The 14285-nt window shown below is 42.0% G+C and overlaps 1 protein-coding gene, 2 long non-coding RNA genes and 1 other non-coding gene across 5 annotated transcripts; 1 reads left to right on the top strand and 3 right to left on the bottom strand.

Moving 5' to 3' along the window:
- The first annotated feature begins 391 nt into the window (after positions 1-391).
- On the top strand, positions 392-5446 carry LOC130520325 (NLR family CARD domain-containing protein 3-like). Its single transcript, XM_057024043.1, has 2 exons — positions 392-2141; positions 3068-5446. Exons 1-2 carry the CDS (start codon positions 1147-1149, stop codon positions 3279-3281), a joined length of 1209 nt encoding a protein of 402 aa, XP_056880023.1. The 5' UTR covers positions 392-1146; the 3' UTR covers positions 3282-5446.
- A 2973-nt stretch (positions 5447-8419) lies between these two features.
- LOC130520324 (uncharacterized) lies at positions 8420-8756 on the bottom strand. The gene is made up of 2 exons (XR_008948778.1): positions 8559-8756; positions 8420-8481 (listed from the first exon to the last, which is right to left on the bottom strand). It is a non-coding gene; the product is annotated as an uncharacterized LOC130520324 (long non-coding RNA).
- A 462-nt stretch (positions 8757-9218) lies between these two features.
- LOC130520327 (5S ribosomal RNA) lies at positions 9219-9337 on the bottom strand. The gene has a single exon (XR_008948781.1). It is a non-coding gene; the product is annotated as a 5S ribosomal RNA (ribosomal RNA).
- Positions 9338-11842: 2505 nt separating this feature from the next.
- LOC130520326 (uncharacterized) lies at positions 11843-13846 on the bottom strand. Of its 2 annotated transcripts, XR_008948780.1 has the most exons (3): positions 13112-13846; positions 12974-13020; positions 11843-12878 (listed from the first exon to the last, which is right to left on the bottom strand). It is a non-coding gene; the product is annotated as an uncharacterized LOC130520326 (long non-coding RNA). The 2 variants fall into 2 exon arrangements; XR_008948779.1 differs by having other exon boundaries at positions 12974-13846.
- Between the last annotated feature and the right edge of the window lie 439 nt (positions 13847-14285).

Below are 14285 nucleotides of genomic sequence, written 5' to 3'. Positions count from 1 at the left end.
TAAACTGAAAGATGAATTCAGACATAAATGCTGGAACAATATTGAATCTTGATCAGGTTCTTTCATCCTATAAATCAAAGGACTAATAGAGATGTGTTTCATAGTGAGAGGGGGGAGCACATCCTATCAAACTGGGACCAGGCAGCTCCACCAGGAGAGTCCTCTTGTTCACAATCTGGAAGCAGATCTGGAGATGCTGAAATGAAGCCCAAACAAAGTAAAACTGTTCAATATGAGATTTAATTTGTGATGTCATGAATTTGTAGTTGTGTTGATGATTTATTATAGATGGAAATCATTGGTTTACTTATGTTCAGGAAGTGATCTGCAGGAGGTGATAGAAGGTCATAAGATGAGTCTGAAGAGAAGATGTGAACATGTGACTGAGGAACTCATGAAGCAGGAAGTGGAACCCTGCTGAACAAGATCTACACTGAGCTCTACATCACTGAGGGACAAAGTGAGGAGGTGGACACACAACATGAGGTGAGACAGCTTGAGAGAACCTCCAAGAAGAACATCCAGGACACTCCAATCAAGTGCCAGGACATCTTCAAAGTCTTATCTGAGCAACAGAGACACATCAGAGTGGTTCTGACCAACGGTGTCGCTGGCGTTGGAAAAACCTTCTCAGTGCAGAAGTTCAGTCTGGACTGGGCAGAAGGTTTGGAGAACCAAGACATCAGTCTGGTGCTTCCGCTCTCATGCAGGGAGCTGAACTTGATCAGAGATGAGCAGCACAGTCTTCTCTCACTGCTTCATGTTTTCCATCCAACATTACAGAAGATCAGAGCAGAAGATCTGACTGTCTGGAAACTTCTGTTCATCTTTGATGGCCTGGATGAAAGCAGATTTTCACTGGGTTTCAACAAGCATCAGCTCATCTCTGATGTCACACAAGTATCGTCAGTTGGCGTGCTCCTGGTGAACCTCATCCAGGGGAACCTGCTTCCCTCAGCTCTCATCTGGATCACCTCCAGACCTGCAGCAGCCTATCAGATTCCTCCCTCGTGTGTTGACAGGATCACAGAAGTACGAGGCTTCACTGACTCCCAGAAGGAGGAGTACTTCAGGAGGAGGTTCAGTGATGAAGATCTGTCCAAGAGAATCATCTCACACATCAAGGCCTCCAGGAGCCTCCACATCATGTGTCTGATCCCAGTTTTCTGCTGGATCACTGCTATAGTTCTGGAGGACATGATGACCAGAGACCAGAGAGGAGAGCTGCCCCAAACCCTGACTGACCTCTACTCACACTTCCTGAGGGTTCAGATAAAGAGGAAGAAGCAGAAGTATGGAGGAAAGCAGAGACCAGAGGAACTGACTAAGGCTGATAAAGAACTCCTTCTGAAGTTGGGTCGGCTGGCGTTTGAACATCTGGAGAAAGGAAACATCATGTTCTACTCAGAAGACCTGAAGCGATGTGGACTGGACGTCTCCGAGGTGTCGGTGTACTCAGGAGTTTGTACAGAGATCTTCAAGAGAGAGAGTGTGATCTTCCAGAAATCAGTCTACTGCTTTGTTCATCTGAGCATTCAGGAGTTTCTGGCTGCAGTCTACATGTTCCACCGTTACACCAGGAAAGACACAGTGGTTATAAATCAGTTCCTAAAATATTCGAAACCAAACCACTTTTCCGGGTTTGCTGGGTTGTTTACAAATAACAATCCAGCCACATCTCTTGATGACTTCCTCAGGAGAGCACTAATGAAATCTCTTGAAAGTGAAAATGGCCACCTGGACTTGTTTGTTCGCTTCCTTCATGGTCTCTCTCTGGAGTCCAATCAGAGGATCTTGGGTGGACTGTTGGATCAGAGGAACAGCCACCCAGAAACCATCCAGAAGGTCCTCAACAACCTGAAGGAGCTGAACAGTGATGAAATCTCCCCAGACAGAAGCATCAACATCTTCCACTGTCTGATGGAGATGAAGGATCAGTCAGTCCATCAGGAGATCCAAGAGTTCCTGAAGTCAGAGAAGAAATCAGAGAGGAGACTGTCAGAGATCCACTGTTCAGCTCTGGCCTACCTGCTGCAGATGTCAGAGGAGGTTCTGGATGAGCTGAACCTGCAGCAGTTCAACACCTCAGAGGAGGGACGACGTCGCCTGATTCCAGCTGTGAGGAACTGCAGGAAGTTCCAGTAAGTAAAGATTTTTGGGGCCAGACATCGGCGTTTAAATCAAGCGAGTGGATCATGTCAGGTAGCAATACCCCCTCCAGTGGTCATTCCTTCAATTCTTTATCTCCATTGCAGCGTCCATAAATAAAAAAAACAACAATTCATCCAGAAATGTTCAACACTGGCTGGATATAAGTTCAAAGGTCAATCCAGACAAAGCAACATAAGGCAGGAATAATAGGAGCCACAAGTTAACTGACTATCATGAAATTACTGTCATGTCATTGAATAACTTTTGTTTGTTTGTATACATCGTATTCAAACGACAGAAAAACACATTTTAACTAATGACTCGTGACTATTTTGCTTCATTTGTTCAACGTAAAAACAGCCGGCCTCGTTGGTTTAAATGGGTGTTTTAGTTCTTTGTAGCGGTTCCGTTTGGAGCCTTTATGTGACCCACAAAGTTGTTTGAGCCTTTCCACACCCGTTAGGTGGCAACTTCATCACTAGCAACAAAAGGTCCAGTGAAAATGATTTGAAGGGAAACAGGCAGATATAACAGAAGCTGAGGGCAATCGATACAACCAGAGACTCTGATGTCATCGATCGGATCGCTGAATTAAGACTTGACGCACCATCCTACAAATTGGATGAAATGCAAAATATCCAAAGAGCCGATAGACAGATAAAAAGATGCACGTTTCTTTAAACCATTTTCTATAATCATTTTAAATATTGAGTAATTATGAGCTGTTCTAAAATAAGACAAATGTTAAGAATAATTCAGTTGCATTTCAGATCTGATGGTCGTTCAAACTGTTGCTCTACGGTGTTGAATTTAGCTTTTCCAGGAAATGAGCTACATTTGTGTTGAGGTAGATTCTCAGATAAGTTGATGAGAAATCCCAAAGTTTGACTCACTATTTTTGTTTCATACACAACAGACTGGCTGGTAGTTTTCTTTCAACGAGTCATTGGGAAGTTGTGGCCTCAGCAATGACGTCAAACCCTTCTCATCTACGGGAGCTGAACTTAATCGAGAACCAAAGCCTGACAGATGCCGATGTGAAGTTACTGTCTTCTGCAATGATGCATCCAAACTGCAGACTGGAGACGCTCAGGTCAGTCAGAGATGATCCAGTACTTTCCCAGGTGTAACTAGTTAGACAATAACTGTTTCCATGTTTGATCTTTGTTATAAACGTAGTGTTACAGTTCTCAGAAAAAAGACCACACAGGACAGATTTGCAGTATTAAATTGGTTGTGGAAATCTGTCCCATGTGAGGATGGTCATCAATGACTAGAAAGGAAGTATCAGTTGTAGATTTGTCTTGTTTTATTTTAGTCTGGCCACAAAACCGCCTAAACATTCAGACCAATCAAAAATGGTTCTTCCTGTCTTTTAAAGATCAGAAGGAAAACTAGAAAACCCAAAAAGAAAGCTGCTGCAGTGTGCCATGCCCCTTCTCTCCTGAGAAAAGCCATCCCAAAAAAGAGAAAAGCCCAAGTGTGAAGTGAGCCCCCTGTTAACCTTGGTACCGAAAGCCTGCAGTCATTCTCATCTTAGGTGGCTTCATTCCAGCCAGAAGCCCAAACCTGCCTCCCTCTTAAAGGGGCAGCAGGTCAGTCCAACCACAGAAACCTTCATGAAGATCTGAAGCTTTCAGCATCCACAATTGTTGCACCTCACTTCCATTGGAGTCCAAATCAGAAGTCAACAAGTTGATTCTACACCGATTCTACACAATGCAACCATTTTAAAAAGGTTTCCATCCATAAGTTTTCACACATTTTTATATAAATCTGTTTGTTCATCGCCTCCTTCTGTTGTAATGATCATTAAAGAAAATGACCTTATTTGAGTTTTTCTCCTCACAAATATGACTTTCTATGAACGATGCAATAAATGCAGCTTGCAATCTAAGACAATATGGAAGTATGTGTATATAATAGTAGTGGAAGGAGCTCATAAAATAATACATTTGCTCTTCTCATCGAATCTTTCTATGTTATTAAAGAAAAACCTGCTCTTAGTCAACAACATCTAAGACATCAACCAAAAATCCTAATTTTATACAATCTAATATAAAACAGTAGAGAAGAGTCTTTCTGCAGAGACACTGGTGGCAGGAATGCAGAAGTATCACCTGCTCAACTTGGAAGGTGGAGCAGAAACCACCAGCTGAGAAGGTCCTCAGCGAGAGGAAGTGGTGGAGAACCATGAAACTTGCTCAGCTCCAGCTCAGCTCCAGAGACGGGCTGAGCTGGAGCTGTGGCACCAGGTATCGCCCAGAAGAGCCTCCAACAAACAAGCTCTTCTCTTGGGAGGAGAGGGCTTTGAATCTCAGCTCAGTGTGCTTGTCTCTAGTAGGTGGCAGCTGCACCTTTTCCTGAGCTCCTTGTTGATGCCCTGAGGGGAATTGATGCTCCTGCAATGTTTTCTGGCAGCATTGAGCTTGCAGTGGGGCAATCAAACACACTGTGGGGGGGCTCTCTTTCCTTCTCTCATCTGGAGAACAAGTGACACCAGCTGCCAATCATTGTTGGAGAAATGTGCAGTCAGGGGAACGATGCGTCCAGACTATAGCCACCCTTCCAGCATCCAGCAGTGTCTAAAACCTTTGATTTGGTTTCACCAGAGAGTGTAGGGATTGCAGGGTCACTGCAGCATCGCCCACAAGCTATCAGGAGTGGGTCGCTTTGTCCCAACTCCTGACAAGAGTTGAGTGCTATTGAGAAATGTGGTTTCACAAACTTGGAAGGTATTTTGACCTACACACACTTTACATACGCTGTAGATCTTGTCCAACCGCCCTGAAAGAACCCAAAATAGGAACATACGGCAGATAAGCCGGTGCAGGACCAGAGGTTTGTTGCTTGTAAGCTGTGTTTTGCTCTGGTACATGTTGATTTTTATTTGTCTTCTCTCAAAATAATTGTTATTTTAGACTAAGTGACTGCAGGTTATCAGAGACCAGCTGTGATTCTGTGGCCTCAGCTCTGAAGTCCAACCTCTCCCATCTGAGGGTTCTGGACCTGAGTTGGAACCACCTGCAGGATTCAGGAGTGAAGCGGCTCTGTTCTGGACTGGAGAGTCCAAACTGTAAACTGGAGAGGCTCAGGTCAGTCTTCATTTTTCTACCTATATACCAGCTGCTAAGATGGTGAAGTGAGGCTGTTCTCAACACTGCTGTGATGCACCACATTAAAAAAATTCCTTGTAATATCGTGAATTCAGGTCTGACCCAACTAAGAACTAACGTAGGTTTAGTTCTGACGCAGATAACATGCAGACCTGCACCGTATAACCTCATCCTGCATTTTTCAGATTAGAGCGCTGCAGTTTATCAGAGATCAGCTGTGGCTCTCTGGCCTCGGCGCTGAGGTCCAATCCCTCCCATCTCAGAGAACTGGACCTGAGTCAGAACCAGCTGCACGGTTCAGGAGTGAAGCTGCTGTCTGATCTCGTAGAGAATCCACACTATGGGCTGGAGACAGTGAGACGTACCTGGTGGTAGCCAGTCAACTCCCGCTCATCTGCTGCATCACTCACTGACCACTGGTGAAGAGCATCTGTGGAAACATCTGCCGTCTACTCCCTCCATAGATGAAAAATTCAGTTTTTAAAAAGCGCTGGTGGACTTTCAGGAGATCAGTCGATGGTCGACAAAGCAGAAGCAGCTTTGCCTTGAAGTTAAATTAGTTCCTGGTATCACACAATGCATCTTTATAAAGTTCTAAATGGCTCCTCGGCCACTCGTAGAAGCATGGAAACATTCTCTTAATTGTCTCTTCAAATGTCTGTATTATACGTTACTATTTTACATCATGCCTTCAGAATCTTTAGGGTTTAGTATTTACTGTCTCTGTGACATGGAGCATTGGAATATTTCAGCTGCAGCCAGCAAAAACCCATCAGAATGACGGCTATCGGTGGGAACCGCAGGTCATTTGACTTTAGTCAATCTGTTCAATGTTATAGGATTTATTGCAATCTAATAAAAACTATGAATAAATGTGGGAAATAGGAAATAAAAAGAAGCAAAATGACCAAATAAATCTCCCATGAATACTGTAAATTTAAAGATGTCAAGAATGGAATATCAGCTTAAATTTAATCAAACATAAAGTGAAAAGGCCTCCTTTAAGTTTCCTGCAAAAATAAACACAAAATCAAGAGCGACACGCCCCAAAAACGTCTCATTCTCTCTTCTGTCTCCACTCATTCTCTTATATTCTCTTAAGATAATGGGGACGGGGTCGTGTGATAACAAAACAACCTAATTGGGGACTATATTTTTGTTGCAAGAACTTTGGCTCTTCAGAAGTTTCTATGTTGGCTTCCACAGATTGTGCATCCACTAGAAACTCAGTGTTTTTGAGGAACTACCAGGAGCGGCTGGAGTGGAGGCCAATGACGCTACAGCTACATATAGCTACATATAGATTACCGTTATCCTCAACCCAAAAGACCACCAGTTGGCACAGCAATACTAAAGATAGGAGGTTGTGGTCGTTGCGCAGACGCGGCGTGATATCACGCACAAACGTGCCCTATGTTCTATATACCATATGTTCGCGACCAAAGGGCGCACCGTATTAAAAGGTGCAGCCTCAGTTACGGTGCTATTTCTGTATTTAACACATACATCAGGCGCTCCGGATTATAGGGCGCGGGCATGGTAAAACATACCGCTACCATAGCTTAGAACATGCATGCTAGCGCGTATTTAGCAATTTTGCGAAAGCCGGCAAGTCGAACAACCGACAACAATGTTTCCAAAATTAAAATGTTCATATTTTTCGTATTTTGTTATTAACCCCGGAGGGCTGAAGCAGGACCGCTGTTAAAAATGTATCAGTCCGCGCTTCCAGTTCTGGTGCAACGTCCAGTTCTAAATGTATGAATCCACGTATTGACGTTTCAACGTCCCATCAGTAAAGGGAGGGATTTGGATATAGTCCCCCTGAGGGGGTGTTTTTAGAGCAGTTCTTAACAACTTTCTCTTTGCCTGATAAGAGGTCCAAACATTATTTCACTTCCCTATAAAATACTCTAAAATTTGCCATTCAAGATCAGATACCACCAGGTATAATTCATCCTCTAAATTTTCACAATTTCTTATTCTGTCAGGCTGTTTTTAAACCTTTGGCAACATCAAATAAAGTACTCAACTGGTATTATGTCAGGCTGGTTTACATCCCATTAAAGAAGCCAGCAGAAATAAAGCACAACAGTTACACAGACTACGCACAATAATATAGAGGATATAAAAAACAGTGCTGAGATGGGTTTGTGTCACTTTAGTAAAATCAAAGCATTTTTCTTTATCTGCCAGCAATGAACACAATCTAAGAAGTCTTTGACACTAAACATATGGAGCTGCTACAGAACAAACTAAAGATTTGTTGTTATTAAGATAAAGAAATGCAACATTTCCCCCAGAGAAACGATGGCGATGGAAAAAGCCCTGGCTGTGTGTGTGCATCACAGCAGGCGTGGGTTCTCCTCTCTGGAGTCATGCGGGGCTCCTTTGAAGGGCAGATGAGGAGGTTGGTTACAGATTCCCCTCAGAAAGATGATTACGGTGCCAAAGGTCATCACCGGGGTAACCAGGAAGAGGCAGAGTCGGTCTACTGTACGAGCGATGCCGCTCCAGTTATCCTTCTCCTGTCAGGACCAGACATTTACGCCACTTTTGATCTTTTTAAATCAGACTTTGGGTTGAGGACTCTGTTTGAACCATCTGAGCTCATTGTAGTCGTTCTTGTTGCGCATGTGTTTAATGATGTAGTGGCTCCATCCACAGCCGGCTTGATCTCTGCGTACAGCTGATGGCTCGCTCCTCCCTCTTCTTGTGGTTTCACAGCTCCACACAGACACCAAAGCTCAGAACTCAAATGAAGCTACTGATGCTTCTATATCTCATGTGTTTAAATGTTTCTGGAAACGTCCTGGCAGCGTGTGTGACTCGGGTCACCAGTCCGTGTCTCCCAGACTGTTTCTCAAACATCAGCTCACTGCGGGACTTCACACTGTCGTACTCCTCAGCCGAGGCAATGTAGCCCACTGAGCTGGATCGCCGCGGTAACGCTCCATCCCAGTACGGCTCTGCCTCAGCAGGGCGGGACATGCGCAAGATGTGGGGTAATCGCTGGAGGAAGAGCTGGCAGAAACAGAAAACAGGATTTGGAACCCTGATACTGATGTGTGTATGTGTGTGTGTTATAGTGGAAAAACCACATGTTCATACAGTATATCCTATCACTCCCGTCAGAGAAGCACGGACCACAGTTCTTTTGACACAGAAGATTTATTGGCACGACATCGCCGTAAACGCCATCACCACCGTCGAACTGTTTAGCACAACACACAATTAAACAGGTTTCACATATACAACACGTACAAACGCAACATAAGAAAAACAGATTACTTCGCTGGCTGCACCCCTGAGGGAATGAGTCCACCATGAGCAAAGAAAAATGTCTTAAAAAGAATGTCTTCTGCAACTTCCTCTTCTTGCAGTATTACCTCAAATAAAAGTTCATGAAGTGGAGTACCACATTAAAGGTCCGTCACTAAACAAAGAACAGAAACCACTTCCGCCTGTATGATGTGTTAAATAAAGGAATTAAATATTCATAAAATAAACAATGTTAAATAAAATATTCTACAGACATAAAATGACAACATAAATTATATTTATGGCAGTTAAAGTATGATACTTGAGTTCTTTAGATATTGTTTTCCATTCAGGAATCTGCCGCCTTGAGTTGGCTTTTTTTGAAGACAGAAATGTTGACAATAGTGTGGACCAAAGTGGGAAATTCAATTTTATTTAAACACAAACACACACGCACGGACGGACGCACGCACGCACGCACGCACGCACACCACACACACACACACACACGGACGCACGCACTGACGCACGCACACACACACACACACATAAAATATTAAATCTCAAACGATGTACAATAGTGCAACATTAAATCTCAATGTTAGAAGTACTTAAGAAGTGAATTACATCTGGCTGGATAATTATCAGGAACACTGGCGGCCTCTGCTGACCCAGTGGAAGAGTGCAAAAAGCTTACAGCACCTGGTATTCCCAGGCGGTCTCCCATCCAAGTACTAACCAGGCCCGACCCTGCTTAGCTTCCGAGATCGGACGAGATCGGGCGTTCTCAGGGTGGTATGGCCGTAAGCGAGAGCGGGGGCAAGAAAATGGCCATTTGAAGTTAATACACTCAAACTTATTTTCTTGAAACACTTATTCTGGTGGAGGTTGTCCATTTTGCTTTGTCACCATCCAAACCTCAATGTTGGAGCAGCCTCCAATCCATTCCCCAAAAAAGAAAAGGCTATATAGCCTATGAGCGTCATATCATCAAATCTGCGTAGATCGGCTCTTGGATGAGAGGTGAAACGCCTTCAAAAAAATCAAACAAGATTCAACTCCGATAAATGAAATCAACTTAAAAGCAATGTGCCATGGCCGGGAATCGGTGCCATGGCCGGGAATCGATTGTTTTCAATTCAGGAATCTGCCGCCTTGAGTTGGCTTTTTTTTTGAAGACAGAAATGTTGACAATAGTGTGGACCAAAGTGGGAAATTCAATTTTATTTAAACACAAATACACACACGCACGCACACACACGCATACTTGTCTTTATCAACCTGTGAGGGCACAATTCCCCACATTATTTGTGAGGGCAACCTTTTCCACTGATGTTACAATAGTGCAAAATACAAAAGTTTCACAAGATGGGAGTATAGAGCCAGACTGTAGCTTCAAAAGTGAGAAAACACAACGTTAAAAAAACTAAACAATTCCTGACCAACTTGTGAGGACCATCCTTTGTTACTAGGTAGATTTCGGAAGTGTGTATCCTCACTGTTTCTACTCAATTAAATATCAAGAAATTTTATAATGCAAGTGTGGATTTTTTGGTTTTCATATGAAGATTCATATTTAGTTGTTAGCATTATATATCATGTAATTCTTGTGTTGGTATTAATTACTTCTTGAATATTTATTAATAAAATTATATTTTTATTAATTATAATAGTTTAAATTATAACATTGTTCTGAACTTATAAATGTGGGTTTTTGGCATCAATATAATGTTTACTGTTACATTTGTGACTTCTTCAATTTTAAATCTGTTCCAGTAAAATACAAAGATGTACTGTATTTTCACGACCACAAGGCGCACCGTATTATAGGGCGCACCTTCAATTAACGACATATTTTAGAAATATTTTCATACACAGGGCGCACCGTGTTATAAGGCGCATAGCATAGAAACTGCGTAGTGCCTGTGGTTTCATGACGCATTCACTCGATCGAGCTGCGCTAAAAGGAATGTCAATAAAACAGTCAGATAAGTCAGTCAAACTTTATTAATAGAATACAAACCGGCGTTCTCACAACTCCATTAACTCCCAAAATGAACAAACAGCTGTTTTATTATTTTTCCCGAGTGACGTAGTGTTTTCGCGTAACACAGTTCGTTTAATAACAGCGAGTTATAACAGGCAGTGCAACATTTTTGTCACAAGTGGATAGTGGAGTTTAATAAATCTTCGATTTAGTGGAACATTTTTATCACGTAGTACCGTTGCGGTAAATCAAACGTTAGTGCAAACACAATGTACGGTAACTCGAACTCTCGAAGTAGTGCAAAGTGATAGCAATATAACAATAGCAATATAACAACGTTGTTCAAACGGTAATATCCATATTCACAGTATGACCAGCCTTGTTAAGTTGTAAACACACAAAAGAAACACGTAAAGCTCACTTTATCAGTTCATTCCTCATCCAGGAATCCCTCGAATTCTTCTTCGGTGTCCGAATTGAACAGTTGTGCGAATACGGCGTCCAACATGGCCGGCTCCGTCTCGTCAAAGTCGTCATCAGGGTCAATGTCGCTGGTGTTGTCTGGCATTTCAGTGACAATCCCTGCCTTCCTGAAAGCTCGGACCACGGTCGATGCCCAGGCATTTACGATCCACTGGCAGATAGTGGCGTATGCTGCTCGGCGCTGTCTCCCCGTCTTGGTGAACGTGTGTTCGCCGTTCGTCATCCACCGCTCCCACGCAGTTCGCAGTCTAGTTATGAATGCCCTGTTGACACCAATATTTAGCGGCTGGAGTTCTTTCGTTAATCCACGTCTTGCTTTGTTTCCTCGGAAGCTCCGTTGAGTCTTCTTTACCTGGCGCAGGTCGTCTTGTTGCTTCCTCCACTTCCGCACCATTGATTCGTTCAGGTTAAATTCTCTTGCCGCTGCTATATTTACGTGTTCGACTGCGTGACTGATAGCCTTCAGTTTGAACTCTGCGTCGTAAGCGCGTCTCTTGCAAGGAGCCATTTTGGGGTCTTTACAGATAGAAATGGTTTGGGACTGAATTTATTGCTGTTACCTCGGCCACGCCTACTGACTACGGTAGCCGCGATTAACCAATATTACCGTAATCCATACAAAAGGCGCTCCGGGTTAAAAGGCGCACCGTAGATTTTTTAGAAAATTCTAGGCTTTTAGGTGCGCCTTATAGTCGTGAAAATACGGTATGTCCAATTTTATTGAACACACCTTTGCTTAGAGAAAGAGCTGCCCAGGTGCTTAATTGATTGAATGGGCACCTTCTATGAAGTGTCAGAGTCTTAGTCTTATTTTATCATGTATATAAGAAAGTTTAAGAATATGTAGGAACAGTAAAATTATTTTATTCAACATATTTAACAATTCTAAACAACAACAACACTAAAACAGTTACATAATAAAACTTCAAAATCTCTTGTCAACAAAAAAAATCTATCTGCTAATTAAAAAAAAAGAGGGCAGAGAAAAAATTCTGCAGGACCTTATTAATCAAAGTGAGCTTAATTCTTCCGTTTCTCAATCGCAATCCTGTTGTAAACATGGTATTTTACATCTTTCCATGTTCTTTGACAGAGAACTGGTTCTGCCTGAATTGCATTGAGACACAATTGTTTCCTGGGAACTTTTTTTAAAATTATGCTTTTTCCTAACTGTCTCCAGACAGCTGCTTTTCTTTGTCACTCCAAGGTCTTCGTTGGAATGGTTTTCGGATGTCTGTAGCTGCAACAGAAATTAAACTTTGTAGTTACTGTAAATCTAGTATATCATCTCGTATATCAACTTAACAGCAGATACATTACGAACGTACATCCAAGTGTTTCACTTTTTTTTTACTGATTTCTGTCTATAGGATTAGACCTTCATTGCTCTCTTGTCCTCTCTCCTCTGATCCCCTCCTGTCTTGTCACCTCTTTCTCTCTTCCATGTTCTCCCTCTATCTTCCCTCTCATGTTCTACCATATCCTCTCCCACCATCTGATTTGTAGAGCTTGAATCATCCATTAACCCATAAATTCTGTAGTATTTATATTTATCTATCTGCTGGTATCACTGGCTCCATAGTTACGCCCTGACTTTTGACCCCATTGACTCTTTTTTAGATCTACGTATTTTGGTAACAAACATAACAGTTTTAACATATTTATTGCTCTCCTCATTGTCTGTTCCCTGTCCTGTTTGCCCTATGTAAAAGTGAGTTTTTCCTGCCACTGTTGCTTGCTGGGGAGTCTCAAATGCCTAAAGAAAATCTAGATAACAATGATGCCCACAAGACAAAGGAGAGCCAGAACAACTCTACCTGGCAATTTTGACAGTTCTAGAACATAACTGTTGTCTTCTTCTGCAATCAATAGCAATTGTTCTGCAATAAAAGTAAGTATTTTAGATGAGAATGAACTACAAAAAACACAATTAGAATCTTGCAGGACGGACATTAAAAGAAAATTTTGGTCATACCATCTGAATCTTCAGTGATATTTTTCTCTTCTTTCCTTTGAAAAAGGCTTTGTGATATAGAAATTAAAACATTATTAATTTTAAATTCGTCATGATTGAGTAATTTCAATATTAATGAAATCTAAATGTCAACATTACCTGCGCGGAGGAGGACGACCACGCAGGTGTTTAGTTTTCCTCATCTTTTTCGTGGGCACATCTGAGTTTGGTAATATTATAGTATTTAATAATTTTGTTATAAATCCTTCTAAACAAGAAACCAAAGTAGAAGTGAAAACTACAGGGCAGTTAGCATTATCTTTACCTGTGCTCTTGGAGAGATCTAATGGCTCTGTGGAATTAGTGGATATTTTTTTTAAATTTATTAGATTAACTACACTTGACATTGAAAAATAACATACATGACATGTGAAATATTCAGAAAATACAGGGAAAAATGCAGATGTAAAGCAGAAAAACTGTACAACAGACAAGTAGACAGAAGCTTACCTGTTTCAGGTACTTCGAACCACATGACTCCTGCAGTTAAAGCCTGCTTATTACGTCTACTTCCTCTATAAAAACAAACAAACAAACAATCATACAGTGTATTTTCACTCATAATATTATAATAAAACATGGATTGATCTTTATACTTACGCAAACCGCACAAAAAGACAATTTGATACTATTCACATATTACAATCATAGTTCCACTGTTTTTCCACATCCTAGCCAATAACAGAGCAATTACTCACAAACTAGCTGGCAATAGCAATATCATTACTAATTCTTAATCACAGTGTCAGTTTAACATCATAGGAATTCTGCATAACTAATTATTAAAAACACAAAAAAGCCATCATAAGATCAAAAAAAATGTCTTACCGTAGTAAGTTTAAGACAATCTTTCTCCGTCTCTCGCAAAGAGGTGCAGCGCGGGCACTTCTGTGATAGATTTAAGTGTAGTGGGAAAGACGAATATTATGTGGATCTGAATGACGGGGAAAATTTATTTATAAAATTTTTAAACTGATTGATGCTCATGAAGTAATTGAACTGTCCAGAAAATGTTTAATTTTAATGTAAAAGTATTTAAAGGCAATCAATTCATCCATCCATCCATTCTCTACCGCTTATCCGGGGTTGGGTCGCGGGGGCAGCAGCCTAAGGAGAGAAGCCCAGACTTCCCTCTCCCCAGCTACCTCCTCCAGCTCATCCGGAGGGATCCCCAGGCGTTCCCAGGCCAGTCGAGAGACATAGTCTCTCCAACGTGTCCTGGGTCTCCCCGGGGGTCTCCTACCGGAGGGACATGCCCTGAACACCTCACCAG

This window comes from Takifugu flavidus, unplaced genomic scaffold (assembly GCF_003711565.1).
Source record: "Takifugu flavidus isolate HTHZ2018 unplaced genomic scaffold, ASM371156v2 ctg345, whole genome shotgun sequence".
NCBI lineage: Eukaryota > Metazoa > Chordata > Actinopteri > Tetraodontiformes > Tetraodontidae > Takifugu > Takifugu flavidus.
This window is presented reverse-complemented; position numbering and strand designations above follow the sequence as displayed.